Source organism: Melospiza melodia, chromosome 5 (assembly GCF_035770615.1).
Source record: "Melospiza melodia melodia isolate bMelMel2 chromosome 5, bMelMel2.pri, whole genome shotgun sequence".
In the NCBI taxonomy this organism is placed as follows: Eukaryota; Metazoa; Chordata; class Aves; order Passeriformes; family Passerellidae; genus Melospiza; species Melospiza melodia.
Genome location: NC_086198.1, coordinates 13,626,750 through 13,645,564, shown reverse-complemented (window position 1 = coordinate 13,645,564; position 18,815 = coordinate 13,626,750). Strand labels below are relative to the sequence as shown.

The following is an 18,815-nucleotide window of genomic DNA, read 5'->3' as shown; positions in this document are numbered from 1 at the left end:
TTTTAATTAAATGCTTCATGAAAACATTGTATATTGTGCAAAGCAATACATTTGTCACACAATCTACTGTCATTTTACATATCAATTGCCAAGAAAAAAAGGTGTGACTGCAAATGGCATACTTTGAATCAGACTTGCATTTTGATGAACATATTTCAGCCATCTTTTCAATGTGGGTGGATTTTGGTATTGTTGCAGGTTTTTCTACTTTTACACTCAAAGTTAGAAACTGCAACTTCTTCGTACTGGTATGATACTCTCTTGGTATGTAAAGAGTACTATGCAGAGTAGACATACAAGGTTCCTGGCATCATACCATTATTTAGTCAGAATGCTGTTCTGAAGAAAACACCTCTACACATGTATAATGCACATGAGAAAAAGAACACAGCTCAGAAAAAAAAACTAACAAAAAGAACCATAAAAAACCAGCAGCAGCTAAGTAAGAGTCAAAGATCTGAGTATGAGCTAAGTTCACAGCAGTTCACATTTTGATATGGTAGGATTATTGACTAAAAATGCAGAAGAAGATAAACTTCAGCTAGTTCCTTCTCCATGAGCAGTAATGACCAGAGTACAGATATTGTAAGGAGACTCTGCTAACCCTGTTTATTTTTGTAGCTCATTCTTTCTTTATATTTTTTAATGAAGAATAATTTATAAAATTGACTTTACCAGTTCTGTTTTACCTAAAAGTGCTGTTTTCTTTCTTTTGTTTAAAGATGCGTATTGGCCTTCATTCTGGATCTGTCTTTGCTGGAGTTGTTGGGGTTAAAATGCCTCGTTATTGCCTTTTTGGAAATAATGTGACCCTTGCCAATAAGTTTGAATCTTGCAGTATACCTAGAAAAATAAATGTCAGCCCAACGACTTACAGGTACAGTGCAGTATGTAAAATGTCCACCTGCAGTAGTTACTGTAGTAGTCTGTTATCTTCTTGTTGTTTTTTTTGGCTGGGGAAAATAAGCAAAAGTATAAATTATTATTACTTTTAAGGAAGCTCTGCTACCCTCAGTGTAGCTTGGACTGTGATCTGTTTTTCTTACTTAGGTTGTACCCACTGCCACATATCTGATAGTGCCTTGTGGCAAGGTTCTGCATCCAGCATCAGACAGAGAATTTGGCAGAGGATCTTTCCTGACATCCCCTGCAGCATGTGTTATGTGACATAGATGGTGCCAAGCTTAAGATGATTTTGGATAGGTGATTTAGAAAAAGCAGCACAGGTATTAGAGCACAGAGAAATGCTCTTTTGCTCATGCACTCTGAAAATGCAGAGAGGGCATTAGCATCACCAGTGCTTTTGTATGTCAACATAAGCAGTGCTGACGAACAGTGATTGTTTTTCCATTCCACTCATATGGAAAATCATTTTGAATCATACCCCTAAAAAGTAGGCATGTTGATTAATTGGTAAACTATTGTTGTTATGGAGTTTCTTTTTTTTTCTGACTGAATGAGGTGTTAACCTCCTTTTTGTTTGGTGTCTTTTTAAAATTTTGATTCATTCACCAATTCTAAAGACACATGCATAACGTTTTGGCACCTTGCACAACTGCTGTATATGTCAGTAATTGTTTGAAAGCTTTGGTATGAGTTAACCAACATTTATCCCTACAGAGAGCAGTCTCTGTTTCAACATGTGAAAAAGCAAATAAAATTAGAATTGATAAGAGGGTCTGAATAGTTTAATAAGGTTCACAGTATTCCCTTCTTTGAAATACTAATTATGGTGCATTTGATGTGTGGATGTGAGCAAGCTTTTAGCACTAAATAATTCTTGAAAAAAATTACAACAAACATAGCACCTATGTGCAAAACATTACCAAGACAAAAATAAAAAGAGGAGAAACTGTTATTTGCACTGATGCACACTTTAAAAGGTTTTCAAGGTTACCAAGTAAACACTATTTTTTATATTTCCAGTAAATAACTATAAAAGTTAAATTGGATTCTCCCTGCCATATATGAAGAGTTATTGAATATCTGCAGTTCTTAGTGACTGGTTGATTTTAATCAATATGTTTAATTTTTGATTTAGGTTATTAAAGGAATACCCAGGTTTTGTGTTCACACCACGCTCAAGAGAGGAGCTTCCACCAAATTTTCCAAGTGATATCCCTGGAATTTGCTATTTTCTGGATGCTTATAATCAAGGAACAAACTCACAGACTTGGTTTCAAAAGAGAGATTTGGGAGATGGCAATGCCAATTTTTTTGGTGAGGAAACAGGAATAGACTAAATTGTACATTCACAAATGTATAGAATAAATTTATAAATATTTGGATTTTTTTTTTGGTACAAATTGAAAATTTTTAAAACTGTATGAAACATGAAAGCACTTTAGATTGTTAACACCTGAAAGCCAGTATTAAAATTTCAGGAAGTGTGTCACTGACTACTTTTTATTTCTCCTTTGCATAAGGAACATAATCGCTGAAGTAATGTTGCAATGTCACTGTTGGAAATGCTACTATAAACTGTATTTTCCCTGTGGTAATTTGTAAGTGCTACAGTTCTCTCTATACTGAGAATTCTAGATGTATTGTATATGCAGTTTGTCAGGAAATGTAATGTGCAAGTGATGCAGCCACATGCAGTGTTGTGAGCTGGTGCTTATCAATGACTATGAAAATGTATTTTCTTAGAGATTCCATAAGAAAATGTCCATTAAAATATTAAAGTATGTCACTGCCATCACATACTCCTAGTGCATCATTTGGGCCCCATCCTAGAAGGCTGCTGACCATCTTCTCACACTGGCTGGTCAAAGTATGAGGGTGCTCAGCATTTTCTGGATCAGGCTGATAATTGTAGCTAATACACATGCATAGCAGAGTTGCTGCTTACTGTTTCATGAACTTTATTTTGTGTATAAAATGAATATAGATTAAAATACTGTATAATCACATACTAACATCTCTGTAATCATCAAACTATTTTAGTTCTTAGGGTTTTTAAAGTACTTAAAAATAATACTATCCACTTGTTATTATGTATTACAGCAATAAATGTTTTCTTTTTGTTGTCAATTAAATTTGAAATGTTTTAACAGAAGTGTAATAAAATATGCTTTGGAATGTTTGCTTAGAAGTGGAATTCCAGTTAGACTGTATGGAATGGAAGCACACCAGCTTAAATCTCTGATCCTTATCTGAGGATGCAATGTGGGTGTGAGGTGCTATGGAAATGCCCATCACATACTCGGTCTGAAGTTGCCAGGGGAGTTTTCAGGTGAAAAGAGATGCTTTTAAACATCTGAGCACATTTACAAAGATTAGTACTACTACAGTACAAACCTTTCTGTTGTGGCTGATGGAATATGAGTGGAGAATCCTAAAGGCTTGGCCTGTGGAACTGGCAGAATAGAGTTAGTTAAGAGTTCTGAGTTGAGGATTCTGCCTCTGATGAGCACATCCATCTGCCCAGAAATTCCTCTGTGCTGTACAGTTTGATCCCAACTACAGGCTGGAGAACTGCATCACTTATGCACACACTACTACTCCCATTTGTATCAGGTATTATTATGACTTCTTCAGCTCCTGGCGTTTGGCATATCAAGCCATAAATGTCTCTTCAAACCACTACATCAGATTTTGGTCTCTTAATATTTACAGGGAGCAATTTTATTAGACTAAGATACAATTTTGTTCATTTTCTGATCTTGACTGGTACATTCTGAAGCTCAATAAACCATTTAATCCTACTAGTGTTTGGTAGAAACTCATACATGTTGCATCAGAATCTTGAGAAAAGACCTTAAAAGCGACTAGAATTAAAAATGTTTTAAAGACACATTTCAATTCAGATTTCCTGTAAGGAGCATTTGAACAAAACTTGAACCATTGAATCCTTTCTCAGGTCTACTATATCCATCCAAGATGCTTAGAAATAGTTCTGTGGCACAAAAATGGAACCAGAAAGTTTTATATATATATATATATGCATATATATGTATATATATGTATATTTATATGTATATATATACACACACACACATATATACATATATACAGGCACATGTATTTGTAACACTTTGGACCCCAGTGTTTCAAGGAAACAAGAACTATGCAAATCTTGGAAACTGATTTTTACAGTATTATATTGGTCAGATAGTTCTGTTCTATTGAGAGAAATACCCAGAGGTTACTAGCAGTGCTGTGTGGGTACCCCAGGATATAGAATATAGGGGAGTATTTGACTCCTGACAGTTCAGTAGGCTTATGTTATTAAACCAGAAATTACTGAGGTCAGTATGAATCTATCCATCTTGGTTAAGAAATAAGTAGACTTGTAAATAAAAAGGATTTATTTCACAGACCGAATGGGAATTATGTTTAGGAGGGAATTGCCTTTTGTTCCTAGAAGACAACTATTGCTGACTGGATGAGGGCCATGCTCAAAGCCAAATTCCATATAAATCTCTCATCAGATAGGATGCTCATCATGGCAGTTCTTGATAACCTTCCTTAGGTGACAGCCTTCCAGGAGGAATTCTGCTGAAGTGCTTTAGTGTGCACAGAAAGCAACATACTTGAGTCTAAGGGAAGTAAACAGGATTTAGGCACATATTTAAGACAACAATTCATGAAAATGCTTTAAAAGGTGCATGTGTTCAGACGTGTTGTAAATAAATCCTTCATAAGTCCATTTAGCTTTAAACATAATTTAAGAATTTAGGTCTCACTGAGAGACCTAAATTAAACTGTTCCTCTGTTTAAATTCTTTTGCAGAATAAATATGTATTTAACAAGGGACAAATATCTGAATTGATCTTTTCACTTAGATCTAAAATATTCTTTTCACCTTTTAACTAATCATTTCATTTAAATTGAACAAAAGGAATCAGAAAGCTAATGAGCAAGTTGTTGAAATAAACAGAAGAAAGGCAGTTTAGCTGACGCAATACTTGGACACTTTGGAAGAAAATAATAGAGTTGGTTTTAAGTTGATCTCTTCTGTAGTATAGTGTATGATATTGTGAAAATGTTCAGAGGCTATGCAATGCTATTTATATGAATATAAAAATACCTTAGTATTATGTCCAGAAACAGTTTTGTTACGTGTGAAATTTTATTTTATTAGTTCATGAAGATTCTGTGTAGCTGATTCCTGTTCACGCTTACACTATGTGATGGAAGATACATTTTTATCACTGCAGTTTCTTTGCCAAAGAGGTGTAAATGGCCCTTGAAATAAAAAGTGGGTCCTTTGAATCTTAACACTGACATAGCTAAACTGTAGGCTATACCAAAAGAATTCAATTAATTTTATTTCATTCAGGCATGACCTGATAAGATTTCAGGGGGATGTCAGAAAAAATTTGCATTGCTGGTGTCAGAGGAAGTGCAATTAGTGTGGAGCTGATGCTTTCCTTCTCTCTGAACTACTGTGCAAAAGCAGAGCAAAGGGAGTCAGGGAAACTGACAGAACAGTGAAGTGCACAGATAATTGAGCCCCTGGGACAGATCTGCTTCTTCCTGGGAAAACTTGTGAAGGCACAATTGAGACCTCCCCCAAACCCAGTTTATTTCTCTCATCATTTTCTTTTGCAATCTTTCCAGAAACAGCTGCAATTAATAGTACATGGGGCAAAAGCAGTATTTCCAACAAAAGGCCATCAGAATTAAGGGAATTGCTCTTGAATCTTGGCAAGGGGACCCTTTTTCAAACCCCACCCATCCTACAACCTACAGGCTACTCCATCTGCTAGCATTTTTTTTAATGCCTGCCCATTGTTCTGCGATAGTGGTGGGAGATTTGCTTCCTGCAACAGCAAAGACTTTTGTGGCTGTTTGCCATAGAGTGTACAAGGTACTGAGTTGCTTTCAAAGCTCTGCTCCAGTTTATCTTAAGTCAGCTTGGCAGAAACCAAATATAACTTTCTAAAATGAGAGCTAGGACTTGCTTTCCTGCCTCTAAAGTCTGCAAGGTGTGTGCCATAACAGTCTTTTGAGACTTCTAAAGCCACCTCTGATTGTGTGGCTATTTACACCTGCATGGGAAGAAAATAATCAGATATAAGGTTTGTTTGGTTTTGGTTTTATTTTAAATTTTCCAATCCTCTTTGCATATGTTCACTGGCAGTCCTTCTCTGCAGAGCATGGAGGGAGAGTAAAAGCTACTGTCTTAGGTTAGTGACCATTGGTCTGATACTGAAACACAAATAAAAGAAGAAAGATAATCGATGAGTCTGGAACCTTTGCTATGTCCAGATGTAACAGTTTAAAGATACATATTCTTCAGAGCACAAGCAGTAGGATCTGAATGTTAAATATGCAGTTAGGGTGGAATGTAATCTGGAAAGCCAGTCAAAGAAATAATAAACTGTGAAAGAATCTGAAATGAAGTAAACAACCTTATGAAGTTGTGTGTCTCATCTGCCTCGGCAGACTTTTGATGCTGAAAGCGAAGTCAAGCCAGTGGTTTCCTAACAGAAATGTAAATGAGCACATTGCTTTGCAGCCTCGTTATAAGATGGCCTTTGAAGATCTGTGCTAAAATTGCTTCTCATTTTTTGAGCAGTAGAAAATTACAATTTTTTGTTCTACTACGGCAAATGCATATCCTGCACAGCAGCACACAGTGGGGAAATAACTGAGAGAATACATGCAGTAGCATCCCAAGGATGTGAAAAGAGCTGGATTCAGACACAGAAACATTTCCACTCTTCTGATTTTTCAGCCCAAACAAAACCTGCCAAAGAAGTATCAAGGACAAAGGCATTCCCAGGGGCTTTGGACTACAAGCACATGAAAATGAACAGAAATCTTTCCACTGGTTGCAGATGATGTTGGGGAAAATTCATACATATTATTAGTTCACTCTGCATGGCTAGGATTACATTCCTCTAACAGGAGGATGCAATAGAGCTCTCTGTTTCTCAAATGTACACATCTTACTGCATTACAGAACAGCATAGGAATATTTAGGGCTAGTTCATCATAGCTTGTCAATACCAGGACTGAAAAATTAATGGAATTGTATAGGAGAACACTATATAGTGGTATAGTAGAAATAATGAGTCTTGCTGAAGTGAACTTACAAGGATGTTTCTGCACCTGAGAAGTATTGTTATGACAATTCCAAGTGTCAGGTCTCAGACCATAACTAGAAAATACCTATAGTTCAGTCCATGTCAGTAGAGTAACTCCATCTTCAGCAAGTGGAATCCAGCAGTACCATATAAGGCAGTCTTTTTATTCAGGACTTCAGTAACAAAATAAACTGTAAAAGCAAAGTCCAAAGTAAAAAAATGCAACTTATTAAAATACTTCCTTTGTTTTATAGTGCTTGTGCATTAACACAAACCATATTGAGCTGAATGTTACTGTCTCAGCAGCTGCCCTTTCACACAGCATAAAAGGATCTTATGCTACTTTTTGCTTTCATTAATCTCACCAAGAATTGCCAGATGAAGTCAGCATCTCAAATCAGGAAGAAACATATTAAAATAAAACATGTATAACATGTACCTAGTGCATGAGGGTCACCAAAAGGGAATTTGATTGTATGCTATGATGGAATAATTTATCTTATTGACATTGAGCCTCTCCTTCAGATGAAAGCAGATCTTCTTGCCTAAGACTTCCAGACAGTCTTGACTGAGCAGGTATCTGGAATTGAAGCTAGTCCTTCTCAGCAAATCACTTGGTTGAATTCTTTAATTCAGCATCTTCCAAACGAGACCTCTGTTTTAGAAAACTAAATCTACCTGCTTTTACTCTAACCATGCCATTTTCACTTCACATTTTACAAATCTTACCTTGTCTAGAACTTCCATTTGTATCATACTGAGTTAATCTCAAGAACAGCCTGTAAATGCAACCTACCAAGCCTGAACCAAATCAGAAGAAAGGCAATTTCATATTTATCTCAGGCAATTTTGACCCTTGTAGATGTCAGCACTTTCAAAAAAGTGTCACTCAGGTACACAAAATCACCAGATAATCCACCTCTGAAAACCATAACTAAAAATATTTCATTTAATCTCTCTAATACTTCATGAGCATGAGGGCTCACTCCATATACAAAGTGGATTCCCTTGAAACCTGTGAAGAATGTTTTTTACACCTATTCTCCATACAGTCAACTTGTTTCCTGTCTGGGATGTGCTGCCAGGAATTCCTTGACATTCGTACCCTCAAAACTGTTCTATAAGTGCTTGAGGGAGAAGACCAACCCCAGTGGAGGGCAAAAGTCCCAGGTGTTGTCTTTTCATTACCAGCAGCAGGCACACAAAGATGTAACTACAACAGTTGCATGGTAGGATGAATTTTCCCATTTTCCAAAAATTCACTTCCTACGAAAACGTAAAAAGTAGATAGTGACCTGACACGTTCAAATCTTAGTTAACTGGTGCCAACCCCTCTTTAGCTACAGCAAAGCACAGCCTTTGGTCTGGTTCCAGCAGTATGATTTATTACATTATTTTGTTGCCAGTTTCCTGGAAATTGAAAAGATTTTTAGAGATTTGCATCTCTTCAGTTGTTATTTGGTTTTCTACACAGAGATATTCAACCAGTAGTTTGGAACCGTTTGGTTAATTTATCTAAATATTTTCTTTCTCCCTGAAAATTAGCATATTACTGGTATGATTTTAACTGGTTATACTAAAGCTTTTGTTCTCGGTCATTCTTTTAAAAAGCCTAAAATTGGTTTTCCCAGTAGATTTGGACTGTGTTAAGTAGAACTGATGACTATGCCTACAAAACCTAAACCTAGAGTTTGCTTCTGCTGTTCTTGGAATGTCTACTGAGATGATTTTGCTAAATTTCTAATGCCCATCCATTCGTGTCCTCGCTTACTAGAACTTTTAAAAGCTCTTAACACAGATTCAAAAGTTGACCAGGCAGTGGTTGAAATTTCAAAAGATTTTACATGCTGCCATTTTAAAACTTATTTACATGGAACTTCCAACATCAATGATTCATGTTTTTTTTTCAAGAACTGTGTGAACAGTTCAAATGTTAAACTTATTTTGTATTATTTTACTAAGGTCTGAACTTCTGTGATTTTACCTACATTTAGAATTGATCTGGTCTGACTAGTGTTTATGGCTTCATGCAGCAAGGTTTCTGCCCAAGAGCTTCTACATTGGTAGTCCAATAGGTACTCATCTCCTTGTTCTCCTAGATAAACTAACTATATTTTTAGTATATTGTGATTCTTCTTAAACAAGTTTTTAAAAGTTACTGGTCTCCTTAGATTTTTTATTTCGCACACTGGGGCCAGGTCTTTCGATTGTACAAAGGGCTTTAAAATACATGGTGCTGTATAATCTTTTTTTATTCCTTGTATATGACAGCATGATGGACTGTGTTATTTCCAAACTGGCTTTGGCATATTGTCTCTGCTCAAGACCCCTGTTGTAAAGATCATACCTTACCTAGAGAACTGTCTAAGAATCCATGTTCAGGAGATTAATGATACAGCACTGTATTTATTAACACTGACGCCTGGAAGGACTCAAAAACACACAAAAACACCCCATTACTGAAAGCACTTCACTGCCTTTGAGAAATGAACGCACAAGAGCAGAAATCTCTGGGATCACTTTGTTGCCCAGATTCGCCCGTTTTTTGGGGACATTTTTCTCCCTAAAAACTAAGTGGTTGCATGGGTACAAGGAACAACTGAAGCATTCTTGCGAAGGCAGCCGCTGCACGGGGAAGTGCCCTACAGGTTCCCACGCAAGCAGTACGCGCAGGATGGGCACGAGCAGGAACGAGCCGGTACCCGGGCTGAGCCCCGGCTCCGGGCCGGGCACGGGCAGCGGCCGCCCCTCAGCCCCGGGCGGCGCCGGCCGCGGCCCCCGCGCGGCCCTCAGCTCCCGCGGCCCCGCCTCCGCCTCTGATTGGCGGAAAGCGCGGCGGCCGCGACCGCCATTGGCCCCTCGGGCAGCGGTCGCGCTCGCCATTGGCTGCCGGCGGGTGCCACTCGGGGCTGCGGCGGCCGGGGGAGGCGGTGAGGCGGCCGGGCCCATCCTCTGCTGGCGGCGGCGGCGGCGGCGGCACCATGGTGAGCTCCGCCGGGCCGCCCGCCCTGCCCGGGGCCGGGCCGCGTCCGCTGTGCCGGCACCGGGCCCGCGGTGGGAGGGAGGGGGCTGAATCCCCTTGGGAAGCGGGCAGCCGGGCCCCATAGCTTTGTTTCGGGGGAGATGGGCGATGTTTCGGTGGGGTCGCTTCCCGGCGGGGTGATGGGCAGGGTGGGGTGGGATGCTGCGCGGCGGGGGAAGGGGCTCTCCTGCCGCCCGGGGCCTGACCGTGCCGCCGCCTTGTCCTGCCCCGCAGTACGGCTTCGTCAATCACGCCCTGGAGCTGCTCGTCATCCGCAACTACGGCCCCGCCGTCTGGGAGGACATCAAGTAAGTGTCTGTGCGCGTCCGTCCGTGTGTCTGTCTGTGGATGCGCGTCTGTGTGCGCGCCCGTCCGCGGGGGCGCGCAGGGCCGGGAGCCGGGCCGGGTACCGGGTACCAGCGCTCCGTGTGCCGGGCCGGGTACCGGGTACCAGCGCTCCGTGTGCCGGGCCGGGTACCGGGTACCAGCGCTCCGTGTGCCGGGCCGGGTACCGGGTACCAGCGCTCCGTGTGCCGTGCCGGGCGGTGTGCGGGCCGCAGGGGCTGGCAGCGGCACCGGCACAACAAGCAGCGGTACCCGCAGCTCCGCGGGCCGGCAGCGGCGCCCAGGACGCGGCTCCCAGCCGTGACAAACCAGCGCGGCTCCTGCCGCACCTCGTCCCGCTCACGGCCTCCCTTAACGCCTCCAAGACCCGCCTCGATCCGTCTTTCCCGGTGCCCAGGAGCCGCAGCGGGGATGGCAGTGAGCCCCCCGTTCCCTCCGATAAGGAGTATGTGGCAGAAGTGCTGTCCTGGCATCAGGCCACCAGGTGAACCGTGCAACAGTTGCATCCCTCTGCATCCCTGAAGGAACTAAGATACAGTGTTTGTTTAATAAACACTGTGTGAAAATAGAGTCGGGTTTTGGTAATGTCCTCAGCTCGAAATCAAAACAGTCACTGATTATTTAAGAGGATGTACCTATGTAAGGATGTAGGTAGAAGAATGGTTTTTGGCTTCATTTCTTGAACCTGGTTTCTTGAGCCCAACCCTTGCTTTTCTGGTGGTATAATGTTTTTCTAAGGAGCTGACTGCCTTCACTTTAAACCTTTAATCAGTTGTGAGCTTGCACTAAAAGTTTTAAATGAGTGTGCAAACAAAATTCTGTTTACCTTAAAAATAGTTGTACGAACCACTGGGCAAAACTACAACAAAAATTTTTGAAAGGTTGTAAAAAGCTTACAGAATTGTAGGCTTACTTCATCAGGCTTTAGGCAACATGTGGTCAGAAGAAATGGTTTAATATGATCTCTTAATAAGGCAGAAGTTGATTATCCAACTTGGATAAAGTGCTCCTCTTTCAGCTGGATGCCTTCTATATGCCTCTGTTGCATTTATTTTAATATGTCAGTGTTGATGTTGATTTTATAATATGTTGCTGTTGTCTTAATACAATTCAAAAGGCCAGTTTTGATTGTGATATTTTTGTTACCATGACATATTTTTTTTCATAAAATCATTTGTTAAGAGTGTGGTAACCTTGCACAGTACCATGAAATCAGAGAATCATAGAAATGTTCTCTGGAAGGGGCCTCTGGAGGTCATCTAGTCCAGTTTCTGTTCCAGCCTGGACTGGCACCGGCACTAGATCAGGGCTCAGCTATGACTTTTGTCTAGCCAAGTCTTTAAAATGACCAGAGGTGAGTGCACAGTTGTGGTTCAGCAGGCATTCATTGTTCTATTGATCCCTGACAGGTATTCTGTAAACTACTGTTTGCAAATACAGTTCTGTGCATAGCACAGATGAACTTTTAGTGTGTGCCACAGAGTTTTGTGCTATAAGTAAGACATTTATTTTCCTTACATACTAAACGTTTCTAAACACAGTGATCTACTTTGAATTCCTGAAAATTTTTGATTTTTTAAAATAACATATATTAATTAGGAGGTGATAAAATAGTGACACGTGCATAATTTCCCATGAAAATTAAAATAAATAAATAGAAGAAAAATATGTATAAAATATGATGTTCACTCTTTCTTGCCATGGCATCCCTTACCAAGATGCCTTTAAGTATCATGAACCACTTATTGTCCAGATTACTCGCTGAATATGTATTTGTATTTAAGATCAATCCATCAGAGAAGATACAGAGTTTCATCTTCTAGCATGAGACCCTACTGCAGACTGCCAGAGCACAGCCATAATTCCTGATGCGTCCTGTCTCTTTAGATTTTGGGAACACCTGATGGAATACTGTAGATAACTAAAGCCCATGAGGAATATTACTCATATAACATTTTGGAGAAGTCTAATAGAAATATACAAAATACTTTTCTAAGGTCAGCTGTGGTAATTCAGGAAGCTGGTACCTCCTGTTTCTGCTTTTCAAGTGAGAAACATTTGTGTCTTGTGGCAGCCCAGCAGGTAGGCTCTGCTGTTAGCTCACAAGAAGATGGCTCTCTGGAAGGAAACCAGCACGACACCACCCAGCAGAAAATTGGAATGTGATCCCCAAGAAGGAGCCAATGCATTTGCAGCAGCTGCCATAGCTCCTTGTGTGGAATTGGTCACCATGGGGTATTTATTCAGCAGGATTCCTCAGTTGTGTATCCAGAGTTCAGAAACCAGTAAGCCAACCCTCCCTGGAACACATTCTGGTGCTGCTGATTTAGGGAATGGTAGTGTCAGCTGGTAGCCAAGTGATGTTGATGAAAAACTTGGATGTTTTACCTTTTATAAGATAATACAAACTTCTTGCAAAGGCTTTTTTTGTTAGAACTGTTAATCATTTAGGAAACAGCAAGAAAATACAGAACAGGGTTGTGGCATGCTGAATTGGATCAGTTGAATCACAGATGACTGGAGAAATAATTATTGAAGTCAACAGTGCTTGGCTGTTTCAAAAAAACCCAAGAGGAACTTTTCACTGTTAGTAAGCTTGAATTTGCAATAGAACTTCAGCATTTTTGTGAAATAAAGAGACCTCTGGGTAGTTCAGTACATTTCTTATCTAAACTTTTTTAGTTTTTTTTCAATATTGAGCTGGTCACATACTGCTATTTTGTTCTCTCCGAAGTCAGCACAGAAGATGTGAATCAGCACTGCAGAGTGGTGGGTTATGATTGCTGAGTGATTCTGAAATGCCAACAGGTGAATTTGTACTTAGTGTTGATAGAAGGGGAAAGAAAACATGAAACTAAATAAACTGAACTAATGAAATATGGTCATTCTTCAAATAAAGTGAATTTTAGAAAGTTAAATGCTGAATTGAAAGGGTATTCTCCATCTGACACATGGAAACTCTTTTGTAGCTTGTTCAGTCAAAAGAGGTGTTGAATGAAGTTCTTACATAGAGAATTTGGATATCCAAATAGTTGAATTTGATGCTCTTACAAGAGTGGTGTTTTCAGTGCCATCACTTACTGCTACCTGAGTTAGCATGATGATTTCAAGTCTCTGTGCCTGATATTTTTTTTCATTTTTCAGCACTATTGTAAAACCATGATCTCATCAGAAAAAGATTCACTGGTTTTTAATGACCCAGAGTGGAATTCTTGGGAAAGTTAGTTAGATAGAAAGTTCTCCATGTTATTTTCACCCACTTCAAAAAAAAAAGCTTAACTCAACAAAATACTCTTTTACACATCATATAAAAGGCTAACTAAGTTAATGGAAAAATTACAGTATATACTTTGATACAGGGCTTGACTTTCCTAAAGAACTAGAATTAAAATGCTTGACACACAAAATGGTTCAAAGCCTTCTATTTCTGAACCAGCATTCTGGATCCCAAACAGGTTGAATTTAAAATAAGACTAAGAAAGCTGGCATATAAGTAATGAAAGTTAATCTTGATTTATGATGACTTTACTCATTTTCCAACAGCAGAGTCTCAAAATTTTGCTTCTCCTTGGGGTTTTCTCTGACTGCCACTTGCAGAATTAAGAATTTGAACTAATAAACAGGGGTTTTGTTATGAAGCCCTAGAATCATTAGAGGATTTATCCAGCAAAGCTGGATGAGCAACAGGGAGTGAAAGTCCTCCTGTAGCTTCTGAATTGTGCAGTAGCAGAAGTTTCTTGGTGGAAAGTGAGGATGAGTTACTAGTAAATCAACAGTTAACCTAGAACTGTTAACCACACTGTTGCTGAGAAAAGAGTTTTCATTTGTTCCTTCCATGCTTAAGAGAAAACCTCTTGTGACTCCTTTATTTTGTACTTGTTCCATAGAGAGGGCTGGTTTAGACTGTGTGGCCACAGTTGCAATGGCTGGTTCTCAGGGTGGTTCTCAAGATTCCTTTGGCATTAGATATCTTTAATTCCTCTGCAGCCAACATAAACTCCAAGTTGTCAGGCCTGGCCGTTCCCACATACATGCAATTGTGGCTCATGTCTGTTTAAGGCCAAATTTGTACTGCTGGGTGGTGTGGTAGTGTGTGCACACAATTGTAAGTAGTGCACATGGAGTTACTGTCCATGTAACTGTCCAAAACAATGCAGAGAGATTACTCACATTGTCAAAATAAATGAAAATTTCCAGGGCTTAAGAAATTGTATTCCCTAGTATGTTTCTATGGGGGGCATGTTTCTATGGTGTGTGATAGTACATTTTTGAAAAGAGGCCTCTACCATAAAATCTGAACAACAGGTATCACTTATGGCTGAGCTGAACAGCCAATGTATGTGAAATTCTGATCACTCCATTCAGCAGTTCTAAGGGTTTAATTGTGTGACAAGCATTGACAGGGATGTCTTCTTGAAACAGCTCCAGGTCAATGTGTGGGAGCTAGAGCAATGCTGTCAGCAGGGAATACGTACAGAGTCTTTTTTCCTGTGTTTCCCAACACTATTCCTCTGTGTTTGATTAAATGAATAGAGGATTTTCCCACGGGCTCCTAAATCTGAATTGAGGCCAGGTTAGATGCTCAAATTGTGACACTTTCCAACATACTGCCAAGAAAATGAATGAGAACTCAAAAATCTAATAAAGAAATGCATTAAAATGCTTCATTACAAGCCTGTAGAGTAAATTAATATTTTCCCCACACAGGTATATGAAATATCAGGACTTGGGAAATGAAATGGCACAACCAGTCGACCACAGTCTTCATCTTCCTTCATCTTCCTTCATCTTCATCTGTTTTTATGGTAGAAGTTCCCACAAAAATGTGTAGTGTGGAAAAACTAGAAGTTTTTCCACTGGAAGTTGAAACTCAGTGTTTACTAAAAGTAGCTATATAGAGGTGAAAACACTTTTAATTTTGGTTCTGGAGAAGTGTTGAAACTTACACAGTAGAAAAATCGGCAATTTTTGCCCCTTTGCTGTCTGTACCTTAGCATAGGGATATATAAATCAAGTAATAGTCTTACATGCCTGGTGCTTAATGTAGAATTAAGGCCTCTGCTCCTGCCTTTGCCCTGCTTTGTCCTTTGGAGGGGTTAGGATGGCATGTGCTCTCCACACTGTTAAATGCCAAGACTCCAGGTCTGGGGAGCCTTCTGGCCAGCACAGACTCTGCAGGGACCCAGTGGTCTGGAAGAGCAAAAGCCAATTGCTTCTCCTAGGAGGAAGGAAACTCATTCCCCAAGTTTCACAGATTATCACCTACCAAGGCTCCAGTCTCTTAAAAGCTTTTTTTTTTCCTGTAAATCTCCTGTTATGGTTAAAGTGGTGAAACACTGAGGATTGAGTAATTGGCCTGGTGTAATGTGGAAAAGGAAAGTGGAAAACTGCTCAGTTTCAAATTGGGTTCAGGTGGAGTAGAAGCTGTACCATTTGGGGAAGTGAAAGAAACTGCAGGGCCTGAAAATGAAAAGTAAACAGACAGAAACTTCCACATCCCATTGGTGAAGGTTAACATAGGTCACACTGTAGTGACTTGGTGTGGCTTTTGCAGTGAAATGTAGGTGGTTTAAGAGTGCATATTATGGGGTAAATTTTCAAAGGCATTCCTAGCAGTTAGGTTTATTAGTAGTGTTGTAAGTTGCCTGCTTAAGTCAGGAAAGGTAGATGCTTTTGTTAATTTACCTATCTAAAAATGGTACTCCACTGATTTCCCTAGCATTTAGGTAATTAGGAACTCATTGACAGGATGTGCTGTTCTGATTAAATATATTTGTAATATATCTAGAATTTGCAATTCTAAAATAGTAAATAATATTAATAAATAATATAAAATTAATATTAAGTGCCTCTGAAAAAATATTTTTTACTTTTTTTTACAGGAGATGGACTTGGATTGCATTGTTTTGTGGGAATTTCTCACAGCAAAAATTGTCCATTTTTATACTACTTAAACAAAGCAAATAATAAAAACCTTCTTTAGTTGCAGAGTGAAGGCCTTAGCTTGGCTTTCTATGTCTCTATGCTGTGTTCAAAATGTCACTTTGTCAGAGATTTTTTTTTGTTTTTAATATTATATCAAAACACAACTTGTATTTCTTGACAAATCCTGTGAGAATTAAGGTTTTGACCTACTGCTATTGCTTAGCACGGTGTTCAGGTGTAGTAATAGCTCCTACTATAGTGTAGTTTGCTTTTCAGAAACCTAGGAAAATATGCACAACAGCTCTAGTGAAAATCTCTTTTACGTTGCAATAGCAAGCTTTTAAAATTAGTGGGAATTTAGATACTTTGTAGGGCTGATGGTGGTAGGCTGTAAAGTCCATGAATGTTGTGTTTTAAGCATAAAAAGTGCTTAGTATCTTAAAAAAACAGAACCATTGATCACATACTGGGCACCCTAAGTGAATGAAACCTTTTTGATCTGTGGTGTTCTTGCCTATTTTAAAGGGAAATGGTATAATTGGCCTCATGAGATTGTTGGAGACCTAATTAATGCTTCTGCATGCAATTAGTGGAGATCAATTCCACAGGAAAACTTATTAGAAAGGAATAATTCTCTCTTCAGAACTGGATTTGAAAACTGCTGTAAATCAAGTCTGAGATTATATATTGAGGAATGGGATAAAACAAAACACAAAATAGTTATGCTTTAGTGGAGTAGCATGTAGCCTCAGTACTGAGGGAGCTGGAGGCCTGCAGGAAAAGGAGCAGCTTTTGTGGGCTCCTGGGTGTGGGTGGGATGCTGTGCCACACAGGCCTGGGAACAGGCAGCGAAATGTTGCTTGGAGCAAGCTGCTCTCATGGTGCTGAGTGCGCCTGAGTCCATCTTTCCTGCTTTCACTAAACTGCAAAGAAAAATTCACCAGATGCTTAAGGCTCTTTATGAGATGTGTTTTATTTCTTTGTAATTGTTCTGGAAAGTGTTTTTCCAGTTTTGAGCTGACTGTAGTTTCTATATATAGGGCGGCCCTTTAGAAAGCATGTAAAACAGTGCCATAGTCTGTAACAGTCTGTCTGCAGTGATAACAGCATCACTTCTGGTGGCGGAGAAGTTGGATAATCAACAGCTTAGAATGTAAAATTTTTGGAGAAAATCTATTTGTGTCTCTAGGTACATAAGCAAATAAATATTGATGTGCATGTGTATGTGCATATTAAGTCTACATAATCACCATGTGGCCTGGGCAATAAAAATGCAGTAAAAATGCAAACTAAACAGCAAATAAGAATCAAATATCTGTACAAAATGTGACTGGGGCACTTCAGTTAGTAATCATCTGTAGTGGAAGCAAGTGACAAAGCCTTCCAGTTCTCTTTGGTATTTCTTGTCAAGGGGTTGATTTGCAGGAGAACCTCATTGCAAACCTCCTTGTAAATTTCTAGGTGTAGGTTTTGGTGTGTCTCAGACTTCAATTTTATTTTATCCTATTAAAGTCTTTTTATTTATCCTATTAAAGCCTTTGGGATTTCTCCCATCAAAATGCTGCCTTTCCTGTTCCTTTCTTCTGTACTTCTCCCCCCAGGAACTGTAGAATTCTGGGTGGTGACCAGGTGAGTTTTGGAGTGTACCATGTAGACCCACATACATACCCGTGTGCTGCCGTGGGGGCAGTCAGTCCCTGTGAATCCTCTTTCCTTCTTTGTTGAACTGCTGGGAGCTTGCTCAATATTTCCCTTTCCCAGCCCACAACTAATTATTGTGCTTTACAATTTACTTGAACTTACTGGTTCTTTCATGCTCAAGTGTTGCAGACATCCTGTGTTAATTATTTTAACTCTCTTGTCACAATGCACGCTGGTGAAAGAAATTGACTGTTTCACTATAGTTTAGATTGTGAATCCATTCTTATTTTGGATCATGTTGTTTTCACTTGTAAATAATTGCAGTGATCTGTTAAAAAGCAAGAAAATGGAGGTTTTGCTGCCTCTTTCAGTACCATATGGGTTTACCCAGTGCTGAAGGCAATGTTCTGTTCGATCAATCTCAACAATTTTGAAAAAAATACAGATTTCCTACAAATAGATATGAGAAGAACACCTTGGAAAGCCATTAGTGCTGAAATGACAGTAGATGATTCTTTTTAATCCATACCCCTTTTAACATTATTGAGGTTTTATCCAGAAAGCAACATTTATTTTTGTTTCTGTTTTGAAGTCCTTGTTTCATACTATTCCAAAGTTCTAATCAGTATTTTAATATTTTTTTTAAGTGGTTCTGACTAGATGATTCTTCATGGGTAGGGAGGTTAATACTTACAAGCTTCATAGGGTCAGAACACTATAATTCCTGCTATTTCAGTTCCTCACAGCAGAAGGACCTGCTTGAAGGTCAGGAGTTAAACTCAGTGGATGCCAAATTATTTAATTCCTCTGGGAAAGGGCTGGCTAAAATGAAATACTGGCATGTT

The 18,815-nt window shown here is 39.5% G+C and overlaps 2 protein-coding genes across 3 annotated transcripts in view; both read left to right on the top strand.

Annotated features, from left to right (window-relative positions):
- The window catches only part of GUCY1A1 (guanylate cyclase 1 soluble subunit alpha 1), a 36,246-nt gene extending 32,539 nt beyond the window's left edge, over nucleotides 1–3,707 (top strand). For both annotated transcript variants that reach the window (XM_063156322.1, XM_063156323.1), the window contains exons 8-9: nucleotides 723–877; nucleotides 2,042–3,707. In XM_063156322.1, the coding sequence (XP_063012392.1) occupies nucleotides 723–877; nucleotides 2,042–2,243 (357 nt within the window). In that variant the 3' untranslated portion in view covers nucleotides 2,244–3,707. The remainder of the gene's footprint in view (nucleotides 1–722; nucleotides 878–2,041) is intronic.
- Nucleotides 3,708–9,955: 6,248 nt separating this feature from the next.
- GUCY1B1 (guanylate cyclase 1 soluble subunit beta 1) overlaps nucleotides 9,956–18,815 on the top strand; it is a 41,897-nt gene continuing 33,037 nt past the window's right edge. The window contains exons 1-2 of the mRNA XM_063156321.1: nucleotides 9,956–10,021; nucleotides 10,294–10,367. Of these exons, the coding sequence (XP_063012391.1) occupies nucleotides 10,019–10,021; nucleotides 10,294–10,367 (77 nt within the window). The 5' untranslated portion in view covers nucleotides 9,956–10,018. The remainder of the gene's footprint in view (nucleotides 10,022–10,293; nucleotides 10,368–18,815) is intronic.